Genomic DNA, 20,525 nt, shown 5'->3' on the forward strand with positions numbered 1-20,525 from the left:
GGTGCGTCTTTTCCTATCCGCGCATCCCTCCTCCTGCTCCACCCTACCCCCTGCCGCCACACACACACACACACACACACACACACACACACACACACACACACACACACACACACACAGGAAACCCCCAACTTGGTCAGTGAAATGATGAAACGGAACAGCCGGATAATTTGGGGACCAAATGTCTCCAGGAAAAACCGGATCGTGTGCGCGCCTGAGAATGCGTTTGACTTGAAGCTTCGGAGAAAGTTGGTGCGAGGAAAACAGTGATGAGAATGACAATTAACCAAAAATACACATAAAACCGGCAGTTTGTAAAAAACTTTGGACTTTTTCGTATGGCAAGATTCCCACAGCATGGCTTTAAGGAAGAATTATTTTGAACTAAAGTTCGCAATTAAGGTTTTAACAAAACCAGCCTCCGCGAGTGAAGCAGCCAAAAATGGTGCTACTGTATAATTTACAAGAGATAAAATACTATTAAGGAAATTTGTTCTCGATTAAGCTAAAATATGCCAAGTTCCTCACCCACTACAAAAGCTCTAACTGTCCTGACTGTTTGAACCAAACTAACACTCCACAGAAGTGCTGGCGGCGCTGTGAAGCAATTCACTGCACCCAATAGTTCCCCATTCTGAGTAACTTCATTAACATGCATGCGCTGGAAGTCATCCCCTGAAAATCATTAACCGGTGGACGAAGTTTCATAAAGAGTAGAGGAGACCTTCACATCTCCAACCTGCTGATCACCCATTTCTCCAACTGAAACACTGCGTATTTATTTAACCCTCTGAGGTCTGAATCATCAGAAGTAGTATATTTTGCAGAAAGGCAAAAAGGACCTCGCTGTAAAAACTGTAAATATTCTATGGAGTTTTTAAGGAGTTAGAATGATTTTTTCCTTTGTTCATAGATCGATAAGAAGTGGGAGAATAATCTAATAAAAACAAAACTTACATATTGTAAATGGCTATTGGTTACAGATGGCGTGATTGTGTGATGATTCAGAGCTACGAGGGATAAATAAAATCCCTCGTAGCTCTGATTGATTGTTACGTTACCTTAAAACTGAAGGGAAACGTTAAAAAATGCTTTGCATTTCAGACTTGCAGTTGTTGGAGAATTTAAAAGGGTGAATGAGTCACCCCACAGCAGCAAGTCAATCAAGTGAAAGTTATTTAAAGCTCTAAAAGGCGGATAGAGTCTTTTAAAGTATCTGTACAGTAACAGAAGCTGCAGCACTCGTGGGGATCGGATGGCCTTGCCTGATGTGTGTGTGTGATCCTTTCATTAGAGGGTGGGGGTGGATAATTAAGATGAGGGAAGAAAGCGGGATGATACATGACAAAAGCTCACACGTTTGAGAGAGCGGCGGGGCTCTTGCAGGAAACATCCCTGCAGATGAAAGCGAGACGTAAATGAGAAGAAGCTCTCGTCTTTTGTTTTAGAGGAATGGCCACCCAAACGCCCGAACCCCCTACTACATGTTGATAGCTCTCATCCACACAAAGACACACTCACCTTCCCTCCTCCACACAGACTCACGTCTCATTAATACTTGGACCAGAAGAACGTCTGCTTGTAACATACACTTGTAGCTCCTGAAAGGCTCAGATACTGCAGCAGAAACACAGTTTCAGCGCTTTCTGTAAGTCTGGATTGTTGCTGCAGGGCGTGAAGACTGATGAGTCGTGCACAAAAGCAAACACAGCAGAGCCACTGTAATGTTTAAATATAAATTTGTATTTACATCAATATTAACATCAAGAAACAAGGTAAGAAAAATGCAACAGTATTTTACATCCTGTATTAATGACTGTATGATTCCCAGATGTGTTTTCTCTTTTCTTTAAGCTCCAATGAAGCACTGAGAGGAGTTCCTTTCCGTTAAAGCAGAAACACAGATGTTTTGTTTGAAATGTTTGTGGATAAGTCTTTCATATTCTTCATCGAGAGACAAGGGTTTTAGAAAAAAAGAAATCCAGGCTATTATTCTGAGACATAAATGACATCAATCATGAATGAAGCCTCCCTTTCCCAGCTTAAAAACATTCTCCTGTGTGAAATTTGCAGCACCACGATTCAACTGGCCATAAGGTCTACAGAAAGGAAGAAACGATCACAAACAAAAACCGAAAGCACCTCAGCAGAACCAGACTCATGTCTACTCTATTTCATACAGATGGGGGATATAATATATGCAATTAAACATATTCAGCTCAATGTATATTATAGGTAATGTGCAACAGTAAAAGCACACATGAGTACTTGCACAATCTACATCAGGAACTGTGTCTACGCACTGCAGAATGACAAACAGAAATCTTTGGGTTGAGCGTGTTTTCAAAGGTAGATTTCTCAACAGAAAGTTCCACAGGAAACACATCAGAAATAAAGTTCAAAACTTGAATGTAAAATTAAAAAACACCCTGCCAAGACAGAGGCAGATAATCAGGGGATTTAAATCTCCTTCCTTCTGTTTGTTGCTTTCGTCATGATTAAATATCTGCGGACAAACCGCACAGGCTTACGGACACAGCGGGACTGATTTCCAAAGTCTCGTATATGAGGCTGAACGAAACTGAAAGCACAGAAACCTCAGGAGGGGAAAACAAGTCAGAAATGGAAGCTTGAGGTTAAGTACAGAGAATACACACCTCACATACCGGTAAGACATCTGGGCCTCTTGAAGCCTAACACAATCATGTGTCAACTCTTTTTATATAGGCAATTGTTTTGTTTTAATTAAAAGAAATATAATTTACTTAAAAAAAAAAAAAGTTAACCCACTAGCACCTCTTTAGCTAAGACTATGTCCTCGGAAAAATAAAGAGAAATTCTTGATTCGGAAATCACAAAATAAAAATAAAGGTGCGTTCTGAGAGAGGGAAAGTGGCAGTATGAAAGAAAGTCACACGTACTGCTTACAAAAAGAGGCCCTTCCTTTCCAAACCGATGGTTAAAGTATTGAAAATAAAAGCCGAGCCATGACAGAATAAGAAAATTACACTTTTAAATATCAAGCCTTACAAGCTGTGCAAAAAACAGTATGTGACCTACAAAAGCATATATATATTTATATATAGTACATTTGAAGCATATTTACAATTCATTTTCACAGACGAAAGGAAAAGAAAAGCTCCTAACAAGACACCATGTCTAATACTGCAGTACCGTCGCTTTGAGTAAACAATGCTTCAGCTTTGTCCTCAGAGGAAAACCAGGAGGAAGGATTATTGCTAGAAATATGCACACCTACACTCAAATCTAACACTTTCTTTTAAAATGTTAGGTAATCTAGGCATAATTTCATAACTGGCAATCCATTTTTGATTTACTTACTAGTAGCACTGAAAACGGGTGCAAGGTAACCAAAATATCTGAATCACTTTGAGCTAAAAATCACCTCCTCAATGTAAATGATCACCTTATGACTCTGTAGAAATATAAGTGGAGTGTTTGAATTTTAATAGAAGACTCTTTGTTCCAAGAGTGACTTTAAAGTGGCTTAAAAATTGTCATATTAATAAATCCGCACACTATATACGAGTGTATTGGATCAAATCTGTGCTTACTGCCTTTCTACTGGTTCCCACTAATGAACAAAGAGCATCAAGGTTACCCATTTCCAATCAACAGCGCCTTTTCTTAGATAGGAAACCCTGAAGAACAACGCACACAAAAATAAACAGAAGATGTCTGCTGCTATGCGTTAATTCTCGGGTAAAGGCCTCTATATTGCCACAATCCTTTTGATGTTGGCTTTTCCTTAAAGTGCAATCAGCCAACAAGGAATTCAGTCGTACTTTAGCCCAGGGGCGTCCCAGGGAATGAAACAATGTGCTACTGCTTAATCACATTCGTGTGAGTGTCACAATCTGACGGCTCGTCATCTAGAACCGCTTTGACAGAGATCCTCCAGGAGCAGCAGAAAGACGGCGGATTAAAAAAAGTCCCGAAGAGTTCAGAAACGAGAGAGCAATCTTTTCAGATCTGAATACAGCTTCATGGTACATTCGACAAAGGAGAGGATGTCACAACACGTTTGTCCACGTGGTTTCACTCGAGCGTCCGTCCACCTTCACCGCTTGGTCCGGCGAGTGCGTTCGGCGTGGGCACGCACACACTGCTCACAAAGAGGGGGATATTATACTAAGGTCCGTTAGAGGAATCGCAAAGGTGTCTGTATGACCATCGTTATGTATCTGTGTGTAAAGAAGTCACAGTGTTTCTGATTTTTTTATGTTTTTTATGATCGCTGTGTGTTTTCATGTATGTGACAGAGTCTGTGTTTCCGCAGGTTGCCAGACTGACGGTACTGGCCACGAGTCCAAAGGGAAGTTCACGCCCCCACCTGGTGGGAGTACAGCACAGCACAGACTAACATCGCCCAGTCTGCCCAACACACCCGGTGCTGCAGCCGTCTGCCGTCTCTGAATGGTGATCACAGTGAGGCAAAGGAGTCTGCCACGATGTTCAGCAGTATTTCTAAACGTACAGCAGAGGCAGAGAAGAGAGAAAATGAGACAGGGAAGTGCAATCAACAAGTTTTCCACAAAACACCTGCTAGAAAGAGACACGACAGGTTTAGTCAAGTCTGTCCTAAAAAATACTTACATACTTATATATAGTCATTGGTGTCTGTCATTTAAAGTGGCCGTTTATTAATTTCTGCCCTGTTGAAATTGTGAATAATGAATAAATAAAGGTAATTCTGGACTGTGACTCTTACAGAGCAAAGGTATTCTAAGACTTGACAATATAATGTTTTTCTAGTATGTGAGATACAAGAGCGGAGGTAAGAAGCCCGTTTTGACAAATATGCAACAAAGAGGACCGTCACACCTTTTCATATAAAGTGCAAAGGACTCTGGGATTTATTTGTGTTACAGAAACAAGAAGGTGGAGGCATGCATCTTGATCAAGTTAGCTTAGCTTAAGAAATCTGCACAAAGATAAGATTTTGGGCTCAGTTTGCTTCTCGGGACTTCTAGTTGGATCTTCAAAGAAACTGTAGCAGTCAGTCAGATCTGCAGGTACTTATAAGAGTTTGAGAACCATAAGTGACGACATTAATGTTTCTATACGTTTAAAATAAGCTTATAGTTTAAGCTTCACTTCCCTGTGCTGTAAAAACTATGTATACTATGAATAAGAGGACTTCTTTAGTCAGCAGTTAATAAGCCTTTAACACATATGAGCCTGTTCTTTAGCTTCTCACACCCTCTGAACATACCTGATCAGGCCCCATCGGCATTCGTCCCATCACCATTGGGTTCATACCCATTTGCCCCATGTGACCTCCTCCTCCACTAGGCGGCATGCCCCCGTTCATCATCATGCCTCCATACTGCCCTGGATTCCCCTGCTGGCCAAACTGCTGTTGCCCTGGAGGTCCCTGCTGCGCAAACTGTTGCTGAGGGTACGAACTGGTGACAGAAGGAAGAAGAGTTAAACTGTTCCTCTTCAACAAGAGAAGAACAGAAACTATGCCCATCCCTCTCCCCTCCTCCTGACAGCGAGATGTAGGGGAGTAAATGTGTCGTACCTGTTGCGACCCATGCCTCCCTGTGACCAGCCTTTCATATCAGCACCTTGGTACATGGGGCCACCCTGTGGGTGCTGTTGCATCATGGGATTTTGAGGCCCCAGGCGGCCAGGCATCATGGCATTAGGAGGACTTCCACCTGAGGGGCCAAAAGAGGGGTCTCCTTGCTGGCCTATCCCTGTGGGGAAATCATCAAGCTTCAACTTCTCTCCACTATTGTTTAGGTACCAGTAATGTTCAAGGCACAGTTGATAAATACAGTACCAGCACTCACCACCAGGGAGCAGCAGTATTCTGCCTAGAAAGCAGTTAATTAGACTCACCATAGTTGCCACCATAGCCAAACTGCTGGGGGCCCGGCTGGCCCATGGTTGGCCCTCCCATAGGGTTGTCCATACCGCCAGGAGCTGTAACGTTGGGAGGAGGGCTGAACCCTCCAGCAGCCGCAGCAGCTGCCGCCGCTGCCTGCTGTTGCTGTTGCTGCTGCATCAGCATCATCATGCGTTGCCTCCTCATCTGCATGGTGACCATCTCCCTGCTTCGTTGAGCCATCATCTGAGCGTTCAAGAAGCTCGGCTGGAGAAAATAAATAGATAATCACATTTCCAGAGGAGAACTGTCACCTGCTGTAGTCATATTTAGACCTTTCTGAAAATATGTGATGAAGAATGTGTTAAAACTGATGGGAAAATGGACACGGTGTAATAATATTTTCCTAAATTTTACTAAACTACAACAGCCAATTACACTATTAAAGATGTAGCACTTGAAAACTGCAACAATGCTTCAATAATAGACTGGGTCTAAAATTGCTGCAACTCATCAGAGGTCACTGTAATACTTTTTTTCAACCCCAAATTAAGGCTGAAAGTCTGCACGCGGCTAAATTAACAAAATTTGTGTCGATGGTTAAGAAGAAAAAGATGCAAAAAGGGTGATTTATTATAACACAGTGCCACATTTAAAAAACTGTGCACACACAAAAGGTCTGAGCTTGCACACAGTAACTCTACAGCTACTGCGTCAGCCGTTATATCTATTTGCTTGGTACATAAACACCTTTTTGTGTGTTTATTTAGTCATTAATAAAAGTATGACAGGTAACTGCAGTCACATTAAATCCATTTTCACTTAGATGTAACCAAACAGGTTTTTGACATCTACCTGTCCTCCCATGCCAGGTTGCATGCCAGGCCTCATGCCAGGGTTTCCTCCTGGGTTCTCCATTTTCAAGGCCATGCCCTGCCGTGTCTGATTCATGAACTTCAGGAAAAAACAAAAATCCAGGATGACAAGATGACAAAAGCAAATATTAACACAGAGCTCCAACACAGAGAGACAGACTTAATATTTACATCTATGGCCAACTTTTGGTTACCAGTTAACCTAACAAGCATGTCTTTGGCCTGCAGGGGGAAGCTGCAAGAGCGAGGAAGCTCCAAATTTCAAAATGGACAAAACTATCCACAACAAATACAGGTTTCCAATTTTCCAAGGTAAGACCACCACTGACTTTATTTGCATAATGGTACACTTGCGTTTGTCGTTCTAATTTAAACATACTGCATATCCTGTTTGTATCACAAAAACTACAATACTGGGACAAATCTGACCCAAGTTAATTTGCCTGTAAAACAAATCATGATGGTCTTGTGGTCACACCTGTTGTCCCTGCAGTCTCTGTTGCAGCTGGAGTCTCATTGGTTTGTTTGCACTCATCATCCTGGGTCGCATCATGTTGGCACGAGGGTGGCCCATGCCCACCATTCCACCCATAGCGGGGAAACTGCCGCCTTGGCCCATTTGTGAGAGCATGGGCCCAAATCCCCCCTGCTGGGCCTGACCCTGCATAGGGTTCCCTCCATAGCCAGGCTGCATAGGCATAGTAGGAGGTCCAGGATAGCCCTGCCCATAGAGAGGCTTCTGGTCCACTACCATGGACGGATCCTGCCCTGGAAAAGGTTCTAGCTGCTGCTCTGCTCCCTGTGTCTGGAGGAGATAGGACAAGAGGACAGAAAGAGAAGTCTGTCAAACTTCCAATTGGTTTCCAATTGGTTTGCTCTGTAATTATCTTTTTCTAAGTGCACAGACTGATCCCTCTGGGCTCATCTGTTACCTTTCAGTAAGGGAACAGATTGAACAGGGTGAGTCACGACTGAAATATCAAATGCAAAGATGAATGCTACACTCGCATGCAAGCAATGATATTTTTCTCCTTTTACATCACATATTGAGAGGTCTGGAAGAGCACATGGGTGAACATGTTGTCCTTTTATTGTTTTCTAACCTGGCTGACGAGGTCTGGGATGCCCAGAGCTCTGTCTATCTCCTCCAAAGCGATGCCATCTGTATTGTTCAGCAGGGAGTCTAGCTGGTCCAAAAGCGCCCGTTCATCGCTCTGACCCTCACTCGTGGTGGGAGGCACCAGAAGATCATCTAAGGTGTTGCCAAACTGCCGCCTGCAACAAACGCAGAAAAAGAGAAACTCAGCACAAGGTTCAGGATAAAACATAAGAACATAAGAATTCAATGGAGACCCAGAGGGGTGTTGCACTGACCTGCTTCCCTCCATGCCCATCATTGTGTCCGGCCAGGAGGGCGACTGGTTCGGTTGGCCCTGCTGGCTGAAGGGGCTCATACCCATGCCCATATCAGCAGAACCTCCTAAACCAGCAAGACATGGGTATAGTTATATAGCCAGTCAGCTGCTTAACTGCTAATAAGGTTTCTAGCAGGAAACATTCACATTCCCCCAAGAAATGTAATTACTTTACTTTTCATCTCACACTATCATTCAAACAAAAAGTTAAGTTTCATTTATTCATAGTTAAGTTAAACTATGAATATACATTACAGATACTGAACACAGTATAAATATACCTGCCAATCTCCTTGGCTTGTATTTCTAAAATTTCACCCTTCTGTCTGTGCTTGTAAACATTTCCCTACCACCATCGGCGCCTGGGCCCCGTATGACAGACGTACCCATATCCATGAGCTGTTGCTGCAACATCGACCTTGTGGCTGGTACGCTGTTGGAGCGGCTGACTATGGGCCCTGACATTACGCCCTTGCCGTTGTTGTTGTACTCCATGCCCGGGCGCATGATGGGTGGATATCCTGCTGAGCCCACAGGACTGGCACTGGTGCGGGGCATGCCCCACTCACCTGAACTACCCATGGGGGATCTCTGAGGACCCATCCCTCTATTCATTGGTCCTGGCAACACATAAACACCACATGCATGTGTCAGTATCAGTATCAGTATACACAGAGCAGTTTAGCCCAGTCTTAGTCCTCAATATTATCCATTTAAATTGTGATACAGTCAAGGGCAGAAACTGGTGAACACATACAAAAAAAAACAAACCAAAAACTGAGAGGCAGAGAAAGAGTGAGAGGAAATGTGCGGAGTAAATAAATTCTGAGCTCCATAAACACATAACCACACACCCATGTTTCCTGGATAGCTGTCTGGGCTGCCCATCATGTTTTCCTGCTTGACAAGCATGGGGCGTCTGCCTCCTCCAGGCCCACCAGGAGGCTTTGCATCCATGGACATGGCCCTCTGGAAGGGCACCCGGGGTCCTGAACCCATACCTGGACTCCCTGTACAAGCAGCATAAAAAGATTTCGGTGCTTTATAAAAATGTAAATGTATGACATGAGAAAAAACAGCTCCTATAATAACATATTTGTCTTGAAAAGTATTGATATCCCATTGTTGCACAAGCTTTCTTTTTATGGATTCATAAATGAATAAATGAGAAAATAATGAAAATAAAGAGAAACCCAACAGAAAATCAAATAGAATCGAATGACTAAAATTAAGCTATTTTCCCCCTGCTCCGTTACTCACAGCGGGCTGCCACAGCGGGTAGCTCCACATATTTGATTTGACTGCTGCTTTCAGTTTTTATGCCAGATGCCCTTCCCGATGCAACCCCAAAGGGATTTGTGTCTCCTCCTGGGATCAAACCGGGGATCTTCTGCAAATGTATAAACCACTACACTATGGAGCCACTAACCACTAAAAAATACAGGGACTTAATAAAATAATGCAGTTAATATTGAAAGTATTAAAAATTAAACAGGCTCCAGTCACCTTCAACCCGAAACTGGACAAGCGGTTGAGAAAGTGGACGGATGTTTTACTCTTTCTTCTTTTTAAGACAACTTTTGTAACACTTTTAGAGATTTAGACTCACTCACATTTTATTAATCGTCATTTATTCAGCGAGCGAGGATATACAAGCTTTTTTCACAGGATTCAAAAACAGCAGCTATGACATATAAAACATTTTAACAGCTTATTAAAGTCAGATGCTGCGTGTGAATACAAATCTCTATATGGTCTAAACTAAACTCCAGTGAGAGAGATTATAGTGTTCGCTTCACTTTTGTATTTTTTGGCTTTGAAACTGAAGTTGTACTCTTTGCTACTGTTTTGTCAAAGGATCAGTGTTGCAACATGCAAAATGCTGCAAAGGAGGAGCCCTCTTCAGTACAGCTGAAGAGAAGTGTTTGGGAAACAGCCACACAGACGTTAAGAGTTCAAGAAAACTCTGAATGACAGCATGAGATGCTCAGATGCTATTTCAGTGGCATTTTATCCTGATATCATCACATATGATATCATAACGCCTGCTCTGCGTCTGTCACTTCTCATAAGCTTTGATCTGTAAACCACTCACCCTGCAGGCTGTCGTCAAGGCAACCCGGGGGTTTGCTTCCTGTGTCGTTGGCCCCTCCACCTCCAGCCTGATCGGGGTAAAAGTCAGAGCTTGAACTCCTCAGATCTCCCAGGATAGATTCCAGGTTGTGCAACTAAAAAAAGAAATAAAATAAAAATAGTTACCCAATAAGTCAACAAGACAAGATCAAACATTAATCTTCATGGAAAGCTAAATGTCAGGTCACGACAATAGTACAGTACAGTCAATCTTACATCATCAGGTGGTTCTGACTTGATCTTGCTCTCGGGATGTTCAGGTACAGGGCCGGGCCCAGATCCAGGGATACTCCGTGGTGGGCCGCCAGCAGCCCCCACAGGTCCCTTCCCGTCTAGCTCTTCGAGTTTGGGCTTAACATCCGCTGGCTCTTTGGAATCATCCTTGTTGAGGAGATAATGGAGGAGGGCATGGGTCTTCTCCTTCTTGGGACTATGCTGCTCCTGTTTGGGATCTGTGATCAACCCAGGGCCCGACCCGGCCCCTGAGCCTCCTGTTCCAACCTCAGCGCCCTCCTGGCCCCCGAGAGACACCTTGCCTGTAGCCTCAGCTGTGATCTTAGCCACTTCATCTGGCGTATTGCCGTTCTGCAGCAGCTTGTGGAGGATCTTGTGCTTCTCTTGCAGCGAGCCAGTATAGTGGGCTGATGACATTGATGCTGACACGCCCCCTGGTCCTGTCGCTTGGCCTGAATTTCCACTGGCCGAAGAGGATGAGGTAACCCCAGTTGATGAGGGGCTAGTCATGCCTCCCGTCGCATCCTTACTGTCTGAGCCCGCAGGAGTGTTACTGCTGGTCGGAGGGGGCGGTACAGGGGGCCCCGTTGGCCCACTGCCACCTATTCCCAGCTCCTCTGTAGGAGACGTCAGCAACTGCAGCAGCTTCTTATGTCCCTTACTGTCTGGCACTCTGCGAGGAGGTTCGGAGTTAGCCGCTCCCGCTTCATTGCTTCCGTCTCCAGAGTCTTTAGTCGCTGTTGCTGCCTGGCTATCTGGTCGGTCTCCGGAACTCTCAGCCTGAGGATGCTGATGATGGTGGTGATGGTGCATGGGGTGGTGATGGTCGCTGGGTCCAGGTGCTAAGCCCCCGGCTGGGCTTTTGGAGCCATCCTGGCCTGGTTTGGCTGCCTGACTGGGCTGAGAAGAAGAGGAGGAGGAGTGGATGCTGGGAGAGCTGTCTGGTTTGTGGGCCGGAGAAGGAGATGTTAGGGTAGAGGGGAGTGAGCTCCCTACTCCTTCACTGATGGCTTGTAGGGCATTTAAGGAGCTGCTGGAGAAGGTGGTGGTGCTGCCCCCACTTCCACCATTACTGCCAATGCCACTCATAGGAGAGTGCAACCCTGGAACAGAAAGAGGAGTCACACATTAACTGGATTCAACAATGAATTCAGTAAATTAAAATATGCTGAACACTTGACGCTAACAGACTTACCTCCAGGTGAGAACTGGTTGGAGCCCATTTTTGGGCTTCCCCGGTTCCGAGGTGACATCAGGAGACCCTGCTGAGGAACGCCCATTCTCGGGCTCCCCGAGGGACTGTTCATGCCACTGAGGCCAAAGCCGCCACTGCTCTGAAACGGGGGCTGCTGTTGGTGCTGCGGCATGCCTTGGCCTGGGTGATTCATAGGACCCATCTGATTCATGTGCCCCATCTGATTCATCTGCATCATGCGGTTACCCATGCCTCCTCCTCCTCCACTTCCTCCTCCGCCATTTCCTCCATACATCGAGCCGCCGCCCATCGGACCCATGTGACCCTGCTCATTCATGCCGAAGCCCCTGTTCATGCCCCCCATGCCCCCCATACCCATTCCGCCACCGGTGTTCATTTGGGCATTCGGGTTGGGGCCTCCCATGCCCTGCTGTCGCATCGTGTTTGGCATCATGCTCCCACCCGGTGCTGAGCGGTAACCATTCGGCTCCCTGTGTGGAAGTAGAATAAAAACTAGCACAAGCTTTGAAAAAAAGCACATACCTTGAAAGTGCACTGTCTCCCACAATAACCTCTCAGACTGTAGACTTGAGATAAATGCATATAAAATACTCGCTCCTCTGCGGATTCTTTTCACTGTTCACAGGATGTCGGTGTATATAAAAGCTACTTCAGCTCCCACTTGAGCTATTTATGTGGCATGAATACCTTGGCTGCCTTGCATAGACATGCTTGAAGTGCTCCTTTTTGTTAGTACAATAAATGAAATGCACTTTGCCGAGTATGAATGCAGTGTGTGTATTTTCAGTTTTCTGACCTCTGTAGTAGGTGCGTGGAGATGAAGCCTTGCGGCTCGTTGCTCATAGGGTGACGGTACAGCTTACTCTTGGTCTGGGCTGTGACTGGAGTGCCGTCAGAGAGGGAGAAGCGGTACAAGGGCGTCTCTGCGTGACCCTGCAGAAAGGCTGCACAGACAGATAGAGTAAGATGACCTAAGTCACAACACAGGTCATCAATCACTTCCTATATGATGAAACCGTCTGTTCAAGAGATCAGTACTGGGATGGTAATGCAGGAGGTGTTTGTGTTTAAATAAGTAAGAGTCTTCTTTCTAAAAAGATAAGTAGTAACAATAAACTAAAAACAAAGCCAAAACCAAGATAAATAAATATACAGTTAATTAAATAAAGCCTTTTTAATGTGGATTTCACTGAGATGAATTCACTAAGTCCTTATACGTGCGTTACCCACCCTCATGATAGTGGCGTTTGTGTGACCAGGGCTGCCCATCGCTGTGCTGAAGGAACATCTGAATGCAACGCCTCAACAAATCCTCCCAGCCCGGACGCATCGACGCTCGCAGGGAGTTCTGGTCGATCTGAATCAGTTTACCTGCCAAGCAGGACAGAAGGAGGGCACGCGGAGGGAGGAAGCAAGAAGACGCAAGAAGAAAGAGTCAAACCTGTTCGTGGGTAAAGAAAGACCATCGCGGCCTGTTTGAGCTTCTGTGTTTGTTTAGTGAGTACGCAGCTCCTCACCTGAGAGTTCATGCCTGGTGTTAAAACTCTCCGTCCTCTCCATGGCTGTCACTCGACGGGCCACGCAGATCATACATGACTGAAGGTCTGCAGGCGAAAGGAGATCAGCCTTGACGATACTTCATATTCACTCTGTGCGTTTGAGGCCGATTATTCAGTATTGGTATTTAACATTAATTTTCACCTTTTATTGTTTTATTTATGTTCTGTATTATTCATTTACTTATATCTGATTTTCCACTTTCTTTTAGAGATCCTCTTACAAAAACACAAAATAAGGGATAAGATGTGTCTCATTGAAAAATATATGAATAGACTGTAAATGTGCATGTGAGCCTCTAAATTTGTGAGGTTTCTACAAAACAGTGGATGTTGAGACAAAAACTAAGAAAAACACATTTCTGTGTAGAGACACTATTGTGAATATACTGGCTCCTCCTACCTTCGCCCTCCTCGATCATGGCCTTGGGTTGGGTAAGAGCAAAACATTGCATGGTCTCGTAGCGTGGCCCTCCAGGCCCCTCCTCCATGGGGCCGTGGGCATGGCCAAATTTGACCAGCATCCGGCAAGTAAAGGTGTGACTCTTCTGTCGGGCTGCCTCGCTTCCCCACGACACCCCATTTACTAAAAAAAGGAACACAAACAAAAAGGCGTTTACTCTTGGGAGTAAAATGGAATGAGCCTGACGCTCGTGGGACTGAAAACCACACACAGCTATGAATGGATTGCCTGTCATCAAATATCACAAACAGCTCACACCCTATCCTGCCACAGATCCACACAGACACACAAAGGACGACAAAGGAAGCAAAAAAAATAAATAAAAAATGGCACTGCAACATGTATTGTCCTTCTTTAATTGAGAAGCAGAAGCTCCCGCTGCTGTTCGGATCCCTGGCTAAATGGACCATGGGATTAATCTAGCCAAGGTGTCGATTTCCAATATCTCTCCCTCCCAGTCTGCTCTGCAGTGGGCAGAGGCCAGGGACACTCAGCCATCTATCCTCATTTAGACCCTGACTTCTTATCACGGCATGCACGCACACATTTAGAAGGGGTCACCTTCACAGGGAGATGAAGAAAGAAAGAGGCACAAGGAAATGAAACTTCAGAGAGAGATCCGACTGTTCGCCAAGGTCTGAGTGAAGCCTTATCGGAGCCTTGAGCTGGCCGGAGGTTTCTGTCTGGTAGGTGTGCAGAGGATACAAGAGAGGACCCGGGAGAGCGAGGCACGTCGGGGAGGTAAGCAAGGCAGTGGTGGGGAGGGGCTGTGTGATAGTGAGAGGTGATTTAACAAGGCCTTAGGTTTCTCTCTGAAAAAAACAAACAAACAAAAAAACAGAAAGAAAGAAACACCAGCAGTCACCGGGGCTGACGCCTCCCCTCAGACGCAATTAGCCAACAGCGAGGGAGGACAGAGGGGTCAAAAGCACACCGGCTAACAATGAAAGCTCACTTCATGTTCTGGGGACGAGCGTGTGTGTCTGTTTTTGTTGGTGTATGTGTGTTTCTTGGGTGCTTGTGTGGTGTGTGTGTGTGTATTTAACTGTAGCTGGCACGGTCAGCGGTCATCCCGCAGGAATGTGCAGCGAGAGCGCATTTCATTCACGGCTTCTAAAGATAATGAAGGGGCAGAGCAGCAGAGCGAGACACAATGAGGGGTGGGAGAGCAGAAAGGGAAGCCGGTTGAGAAACAGACAACCACAATATTCGTCTTAGTAGGCAGCCATATTAAGTATGAATGAGGCTGAGAAAGAGCGAGTTGAGGGAGGCACCAGGGACGCTGAGAGGAAAAGTAGATAAAGATGAGTGTTAAAAGATAAAGAGAGCAAGTGAATAAAGGAGCGTGCAGGGGAAGAGGCAGAATAAGTGGGAGAACGTGTCAGTGACATGTCGGAGCCGCCGCCACCACTGCTGCTCGGAGGTTGCTGCTGCTTAGTTAATCGAGTAGCAGGTTCAGTCGAGCACACATATCCATAATTAATCAGCTTTATAAATAGTTCTCCACGCACATGCTCACATACGCGCGCGCGCACACACACACACGGCACCCTGACGAGTGGATTACTGACATAGACGTGTGAAAATACACAATAAGCAGTCGGAGAAAGCAACATTTGCTCGAGTACTGCGCTTAACTCTTTCCTGTTTAGCTATTTCTTGGAGACACGCTCTCAAACGTGGTGATGTGATGCTTTATTTGAGTTTATTTTTTAATAATTTTGAGCCACCGAGTCTGAAAGCGCCACTTATCGTGACGATCACTTCTTATCATTTTTAGAATTTTTTTAGATAACAACACCAAAATAACCAGGAGATGAATTCATAATAGGAGCAATCATCATTTGCACTCCGGTATTAAAGAATTAGCCTCACCTCATCCAACTACACAACAATAAAATGATACTTAGCCCTAACAGAGGGTACTTACATTACTCTGGTTGTACACAAATACTAAAAGTAGAAAGATTTCCCATACTTCGAATGGAGTATTTTTAGGGTGTGGTGGTACTACTTTTAGCTGAGTATAAGTTTTGAGTGCTTGCTCCACAACTGACAATAAGACACACATACGTGCATGCAAACACAGTGAATTAAGTAGAGGAAAGTGAGGAGGTGCATTATTCAGCAGTACGTAGTTTCCAGATGGCTGCCATGGGATCTGAATAGAGCTCGGGCCTGTTTTACACTGTCTGGACCACTGAGTGTGACTGACAGCCGCGCTACGCTCTGCCTGCTTAGCACCGAGTGGGTGGGTGCTCCTGTGCACATGTATGTTTTGTCAGGTGTGTGTGTGTGTGTGTATGCGTGCATGTGTTTCTGAATTGCTCCTATGCACATGAACACGCTTCCCAGGAGCTCCTCATTATAACAGGAGATGGAGTAAAGACCGGAGGTGCAAGAATAAATAACTTTGAGAGTTTACGTTGACGTGTGCGGAGAGTTGTTGTAACCTCTCAAAGTTAGTTTTATACCTCGGCCCTGTGGAAGATGTCAAGCAGGGTTTGCTTTTGAGCAGATGTGTAGCTTTGCAGTGTGTGTGTGTATTGAGATGTGTAGGCTTGTGTGTGTGCGTGTTCCTCACTGTTGGTCTTGGGCAGGTTCTTGTGAAACTCCTCCCTGTCGTCCTCGTGAAGAATGTTGTACACGCTGGTGTTGATGAGCTCCTCCTGTTTGTACTGCAGGTACTGCGTCACGTTGTCCGACACGAACACGATGCTGCCCTCCCGGTTTACCACGAACAGGAAGCCATCCAGAGCCTGGAGCAGAGCGGCCGGAAGTTACCAACGGCCAGGTGGCCAATCGTAAGCATTGATAAAAAGCACGTGATTGACAGGGGAGGAGAGCTGGGCTCACCTGCAGCAGAAGTGGACCCAGGTGGTCCTTGTCGATGACCCCCTGACCAGTTGAGGACACGTCTGACTTTTGAACGTCGTCATCGTTGGATGAAGCTTTACCTGGAGGAGAGGAAATGAATCACAACAAGAAATAAATAAATCGATGACATCACACACAGTCAGTTCAAACCCAGCTGTTTTCAAAGAAGAAAAAAAAAGAGCAAAGGAGAAACAAGGTGAGAGCTATGTTACCTGAGAAGAAGCAGCCAGTCCATCACTACCCAATCTGCATCAGCAGGGGGCAGCGTTTCTCAAGTTTCACTTTTTTTTTTTTTTTTTAATTTAAAAATACAGGTGAGGAGGGAGACGGATAGAGGCAGGTTTCTCTGAGGAGCCCGTCAGGAGGAGAGGAGGGCTGGGTGCATGTGGAGCAGGTAGCTGCCGTCCTCATGCTTTATATTCAGTGTCAGACTGTGAGGGACTGGCTGGTAGGCTGGGGCTGAGAGAGAGAGCGAGCGGGAGAGAGCTAGAGAGGATCTGGAAGCTGTAATGGTGCAGGGGTAGGAGCTAAGACACCTGAATTAATGGAGGTGCTGAGGCTGAGAGCGGGAAACACAGACGGAGAGAAAGATGGAGATGGGGAGGTCCGGGGCTGAGACAGAGAGATGTGGATGGGAAAAATGGATTGTGTTGGCTCGTTGTATTAATGCAGAGCTCGGTCTGAGAAAGAGGCGGGGGCTGCTTGGCTACAGGAATCATTCTATCTGATTAGCTCCCAAGGGGCACTGATACCCACACAAAGAAAAAAAAAAAGCCATTGCTGCCTGCAGCCGGGCGCTGCGAAGTTAGGAAGAGAAGGACGAAAAGAAATGAGGGAAAGGAAGAGGAGAGAGAATGAAACAGAAAGAGAGAGGCTGCGCTCTATCAGTTCATTCAATATCTTAAGATGCTGGGAGCAAACCTGAAGATGCTGCAACTCATTGTGCTGCAATACAGATGAGACATGAGGAGGGAAGAAAAAAAAAGCAGGAGAGCAGAAGTGAAGCAAAAGCAGGGAATCTTACATCCAAGTGAGATGAGAAAACGGGAATGATTGATGGAGAAAAGAGCAAAATGAAGACTGGCAGTAAGACCAACTGAAAGTGAGAAGAGGAGAAGAGGAACAGGTAGAAAGCGAGAGACGAGTCTAAACACCCGTGTCATTTCTGTCTTCACTTCCTGTAACTATGGCAACCTGTCAGCAGCCAGTCAGGGCCAGCTGTAGCCTCTTCCCCTTCCTGTCGAGGTGGCAGACACTGACTGAGCCGAGCAGAAACAAGAAGGAACAAAATTTCACCACCGGCTCTTCCCCCTGATCTCCCTGAAGTTCACCTTGGAAGGAAAAATTGATCCTGACACACGTCCGATTCCAGGAGTTTAAATCTGTCAGTCTGTGCACTGATGGTGCCTCTGCAAGGCAAACGCTTCAGCCTGCAGCTTTCTAGATGGTTTGCTGCAGAAATGACCGCCGCATCACGGAGATGAAACTATGACAACTATGACAAGAGCAGATGTAACTGAACTAATAATTTGGCAGTTCAGCAGAACGGATGGGCATGTGATTACCTGCAAACGTCCAATTAAACAGCCCCTGGCAAGGCCAGCACACAGCTGTGCATGGCAATATTACACACACACAGACACACACACACTCGGAAATGACAGGTTCACAAAGCATTGCCAGTGTTTCCTCCCAAACATAAACAGTCGGGGCTGTGAAATTTGTGGGAGATGAATGACTGATCTGTCCTTGCACCTGGGCTCAGAAGAGGCACGCGTGTGCATGTGCGTGCGTACATGCTAACCCTGCAGCTGTCCATACCGCCGCTATAGCACCATAACACCTTTCCCAGTGTTTCCTACAGACACTTCCTCGCAGTCTACCTAACTTTCAGGGCACCTGTCCGTTTACTGCCCCTCAGTAGCCTTCAGATCACCGTGCCCACTCACCCTGCTCTTTGATCTGGCGGATCTGGCGCACCGTCTCTTTGAGGATGGCACATTTGTCTGGTTTGACATTGAAGCTGTCGATGTCGCTTAGGTTGGCGGAGATCAGCTCCGCCAGTTCCTCTATGTATTTGCTCTCCTGCTCCCGCCGCTTCCTCTCACACCTGCAGGGGGGCAATAAACAAAGATTAAAGCTAAACTACAGCGATGCACTTTTCTCAAAGTGTGATCAAAGTGCTGTTTCTATGTCAGAAAACAATGCAGAGTGGCTGCGAGGTAGATGGCAAGCAGTTTATTTGTGAGACCGATGTCTTCTTTGTGCCGCAAAAAATGACTAGTTGAAATGTCAGCAGTGGTTGTATTGAAGGTTGAGAACAATGGCTATCTTACGAGTTAGTCATTTGCTGATACGGCTAACTGGACATTACTTTCTTTCTTTTTTTAAAAAGCTTGCAGTACGGTCACCTTTCCCGGCAAGACTTAGAAGAGTAGATCAATACCACTTCTAGTATTTTTGGATCATATTTGCCTTTATTTTTCAGCTGCAGTGGAGACAGAGACAGAAAATGTGGAGAAAGATCATCAAACGTAGGGTGAAAGGCCAGTGGAAATAAGCATCAATAACACAAAATTGAGTCTACACACATTAACGTGGCAATGGTCAATTTAATGTGTTTGTCCTGATGAAGACCTAACTGGAATAAAAACACATGACTAAAACAAAGTTAGTACACAGGCACTTTTTATTTCTTGCGTTCCAACCAGGTGAAAATGGCTTTACCTTCTAATTTTCAGAGCGTAAAGTACAAAGAGGAAATAAAATAATTTTTCCAATCAAAACTACTAAAATTTTTTTTGCAGGGTTTCACTGTTACTCATCACGGCAGACATCGACATAATAGCTGTACAGCCAGAGCTCAAGAAGACATTGACCCAGTAGCCCACTTTCCTGCATTTCCCCTCTTGTTTGCTGATCCCACACACTCACCCCATACCAGGCGTGTCACAAGTGGAAAGCTTGCGTTTCCGGTTTTCCGAGCTCAGAGGCTCCATGGAGTTTTCCCCCAGCCCGCTCATCGTGAACACATATCAGCACCTGATAGAAAAAGAGCATAAAAACACACACACACACACAGAGGTGTAAATAAAACTTTAATGCATTGAGTGAAGTGATTACACAGTCCCCTCTTAGCCTTTTAGCTCTCATTATAAAGGTAATTGTGAAGGCAGGAAGGCATGGCAAGCATCCTTTTGAACTCAGCAAAAATAATAAAGGCAGGTTGTAAATGAATAAAGTGCAAAACAGTACACAAGCAGGCTAAAATATGCTTATATCATGCAAATCGTATTCTCCTTGCAGAGACTGACAAACATAAACATGTCTCGTCGGCCGCCTCCTCCTCCTCCTCTTCTTATTTGGAGAATATGAGCGTAAGCATCTGAGGCTGTGTGTGTGTGTGCGTGTGTGTGCGTATGTGTGCGTGTGTGTGTGTGTGTGTGTGTGGCTGTGCATGTATGAGTTCATCAGCTCGCATGGAGTATCCACACGGGCATGCACACACATACACACAAAGACACAGGATTAGCAGTGTCTCTGATGATAAGCCACGCAACACAACTAACCCCGTTAGACAGCCGTCTGTCTCCCATAATGCATCACATTTCGTCTCCAGGAAGTGAGCTGATAAAGGTTGCGGGGATGAGAGGCAGATGGGCCGAAGAGGAGGAGGAGGAGGAGGCTGAGGAGGAGGAGGAAGAGAAGGGAATAGAGGGAAGGAAAGGAAGAAATGAGGAAGGGAGGGAGAAGCCGGTGCAGTGATGTGAGCTCTGATTGGTCATTTTCTTTGCCACAGTGACAGCAGCTGACACTGGGGAAAGGTAGGAGGGAGGGAGGGGAAAGGAGGATAGAGGGAGGGAAGAGAGGAAAGTAAATGAAGGGGAGAGAGAGCACAA

The 20,525-nt window shown here is 45.6% G+C and overlaps 1 protein-coding gene across 2 annotated transcripts in view; it reads right to left on the reverse strand.

Annotated features, from left to right (window-relative positions):
• Positions 1-1,722: 1,722 nt before the first annotated feature.
• LOC146645390 (nuclear receptor coactivator 3-like) overlaps positions 1,723-20,525 on the reverse strand; it is a 70,382-nt gene continuing 51,579 nt past the window's right edge. For both annotated transcript variants that reach the window (XM_085393016.1, XM_085393017.1), the window contains 21 exons: positions 19,561-19,668; positions 18,576-18,736; positions 16,606-16,706; positions 16,334-16,508; positions 13,690-13,872; positions 13,248-13,334; positions 12,961-13,101; positions 12,527-12,674; positions 11,710-12,200; positions 10,497-11,617; positions 10,243-10,375; positions 9,002-9,157; positions 8,534-8,767; positions 8,107-8,212; positions 7,836-8,007; positions 7,211-7,537; positions 6,713-6,811; positions 5,872-6,124; positions 5,549-5,726; positions 5,237-5,429; positions 1,723-4,488 (listed from right to left, as the gene is read on the reverse strand). In XM_085393016.1, the coding sequence (XP_085249142.1) occupies positions 4,477-4,488; positions 5,237-5,429; positions 5,549-5,726; positions 5,872-6,124; positions 6,713-6,811; positions 7,211-7,537; positions 7,836-8,007; positions 8,107-8,212; positions 8,534-8,767; positions 9,002-9,157; positions 10,243-10,375; positions 10,497-11,617; positions 11,710-12,200; positions 12,527-12,674; positions 12,961-13,101; positions 13,248-13,334; positions 13,690-13,872; positions 16,334-16,508; positions 16,606-16,706; positions 18,576-18,736; positions 19,561-19,649 (4,560 nt within the window). In that variant the 5' untranslated portion in view covers positions 19,650-19,668 and the 3' untranslated portion in view covers positions 1,723-4,476. The remainder of the gene's footprint in view (positions 4,489-5,236; positions 5,430-5,548; positions 5,727-5,871; positions 6,125-6,712; positions 6,812-7,210; positions 7,538-7,835; positions 8,008-8,106; positions 8,213-8,533; positions 8,768-9,001; positions 9,158-10,242; positions 10,376-10,496; positions 11,618-11,709; positions 12,201-12,526; positions 12,675-12,960; positions 13,102-13,247; positions 13,335-13,689; positions 13,873-16,333; positions 16,509-16,605; positions 16,707-18,575; positions 18,737-19,560; positions 19,669-20,525) is intronic.

Source organism: Rhamphochromis longiceps, linkage group LG20 (genome assembly GCF_057381845.1).
Source record: "Rhamphochromis longiceps isolate RC_006_pf linkage group LG20, R_longiceps_female_GT1.1, whole genome shotgun sequence".
NCBI classification, from domain to species: Eukaryota; Metazoa; Chordata; class Actinopteri; order Cichliformes; family Cichlidae; genus Rhamphochromis; species Rhamphochromis longiceps.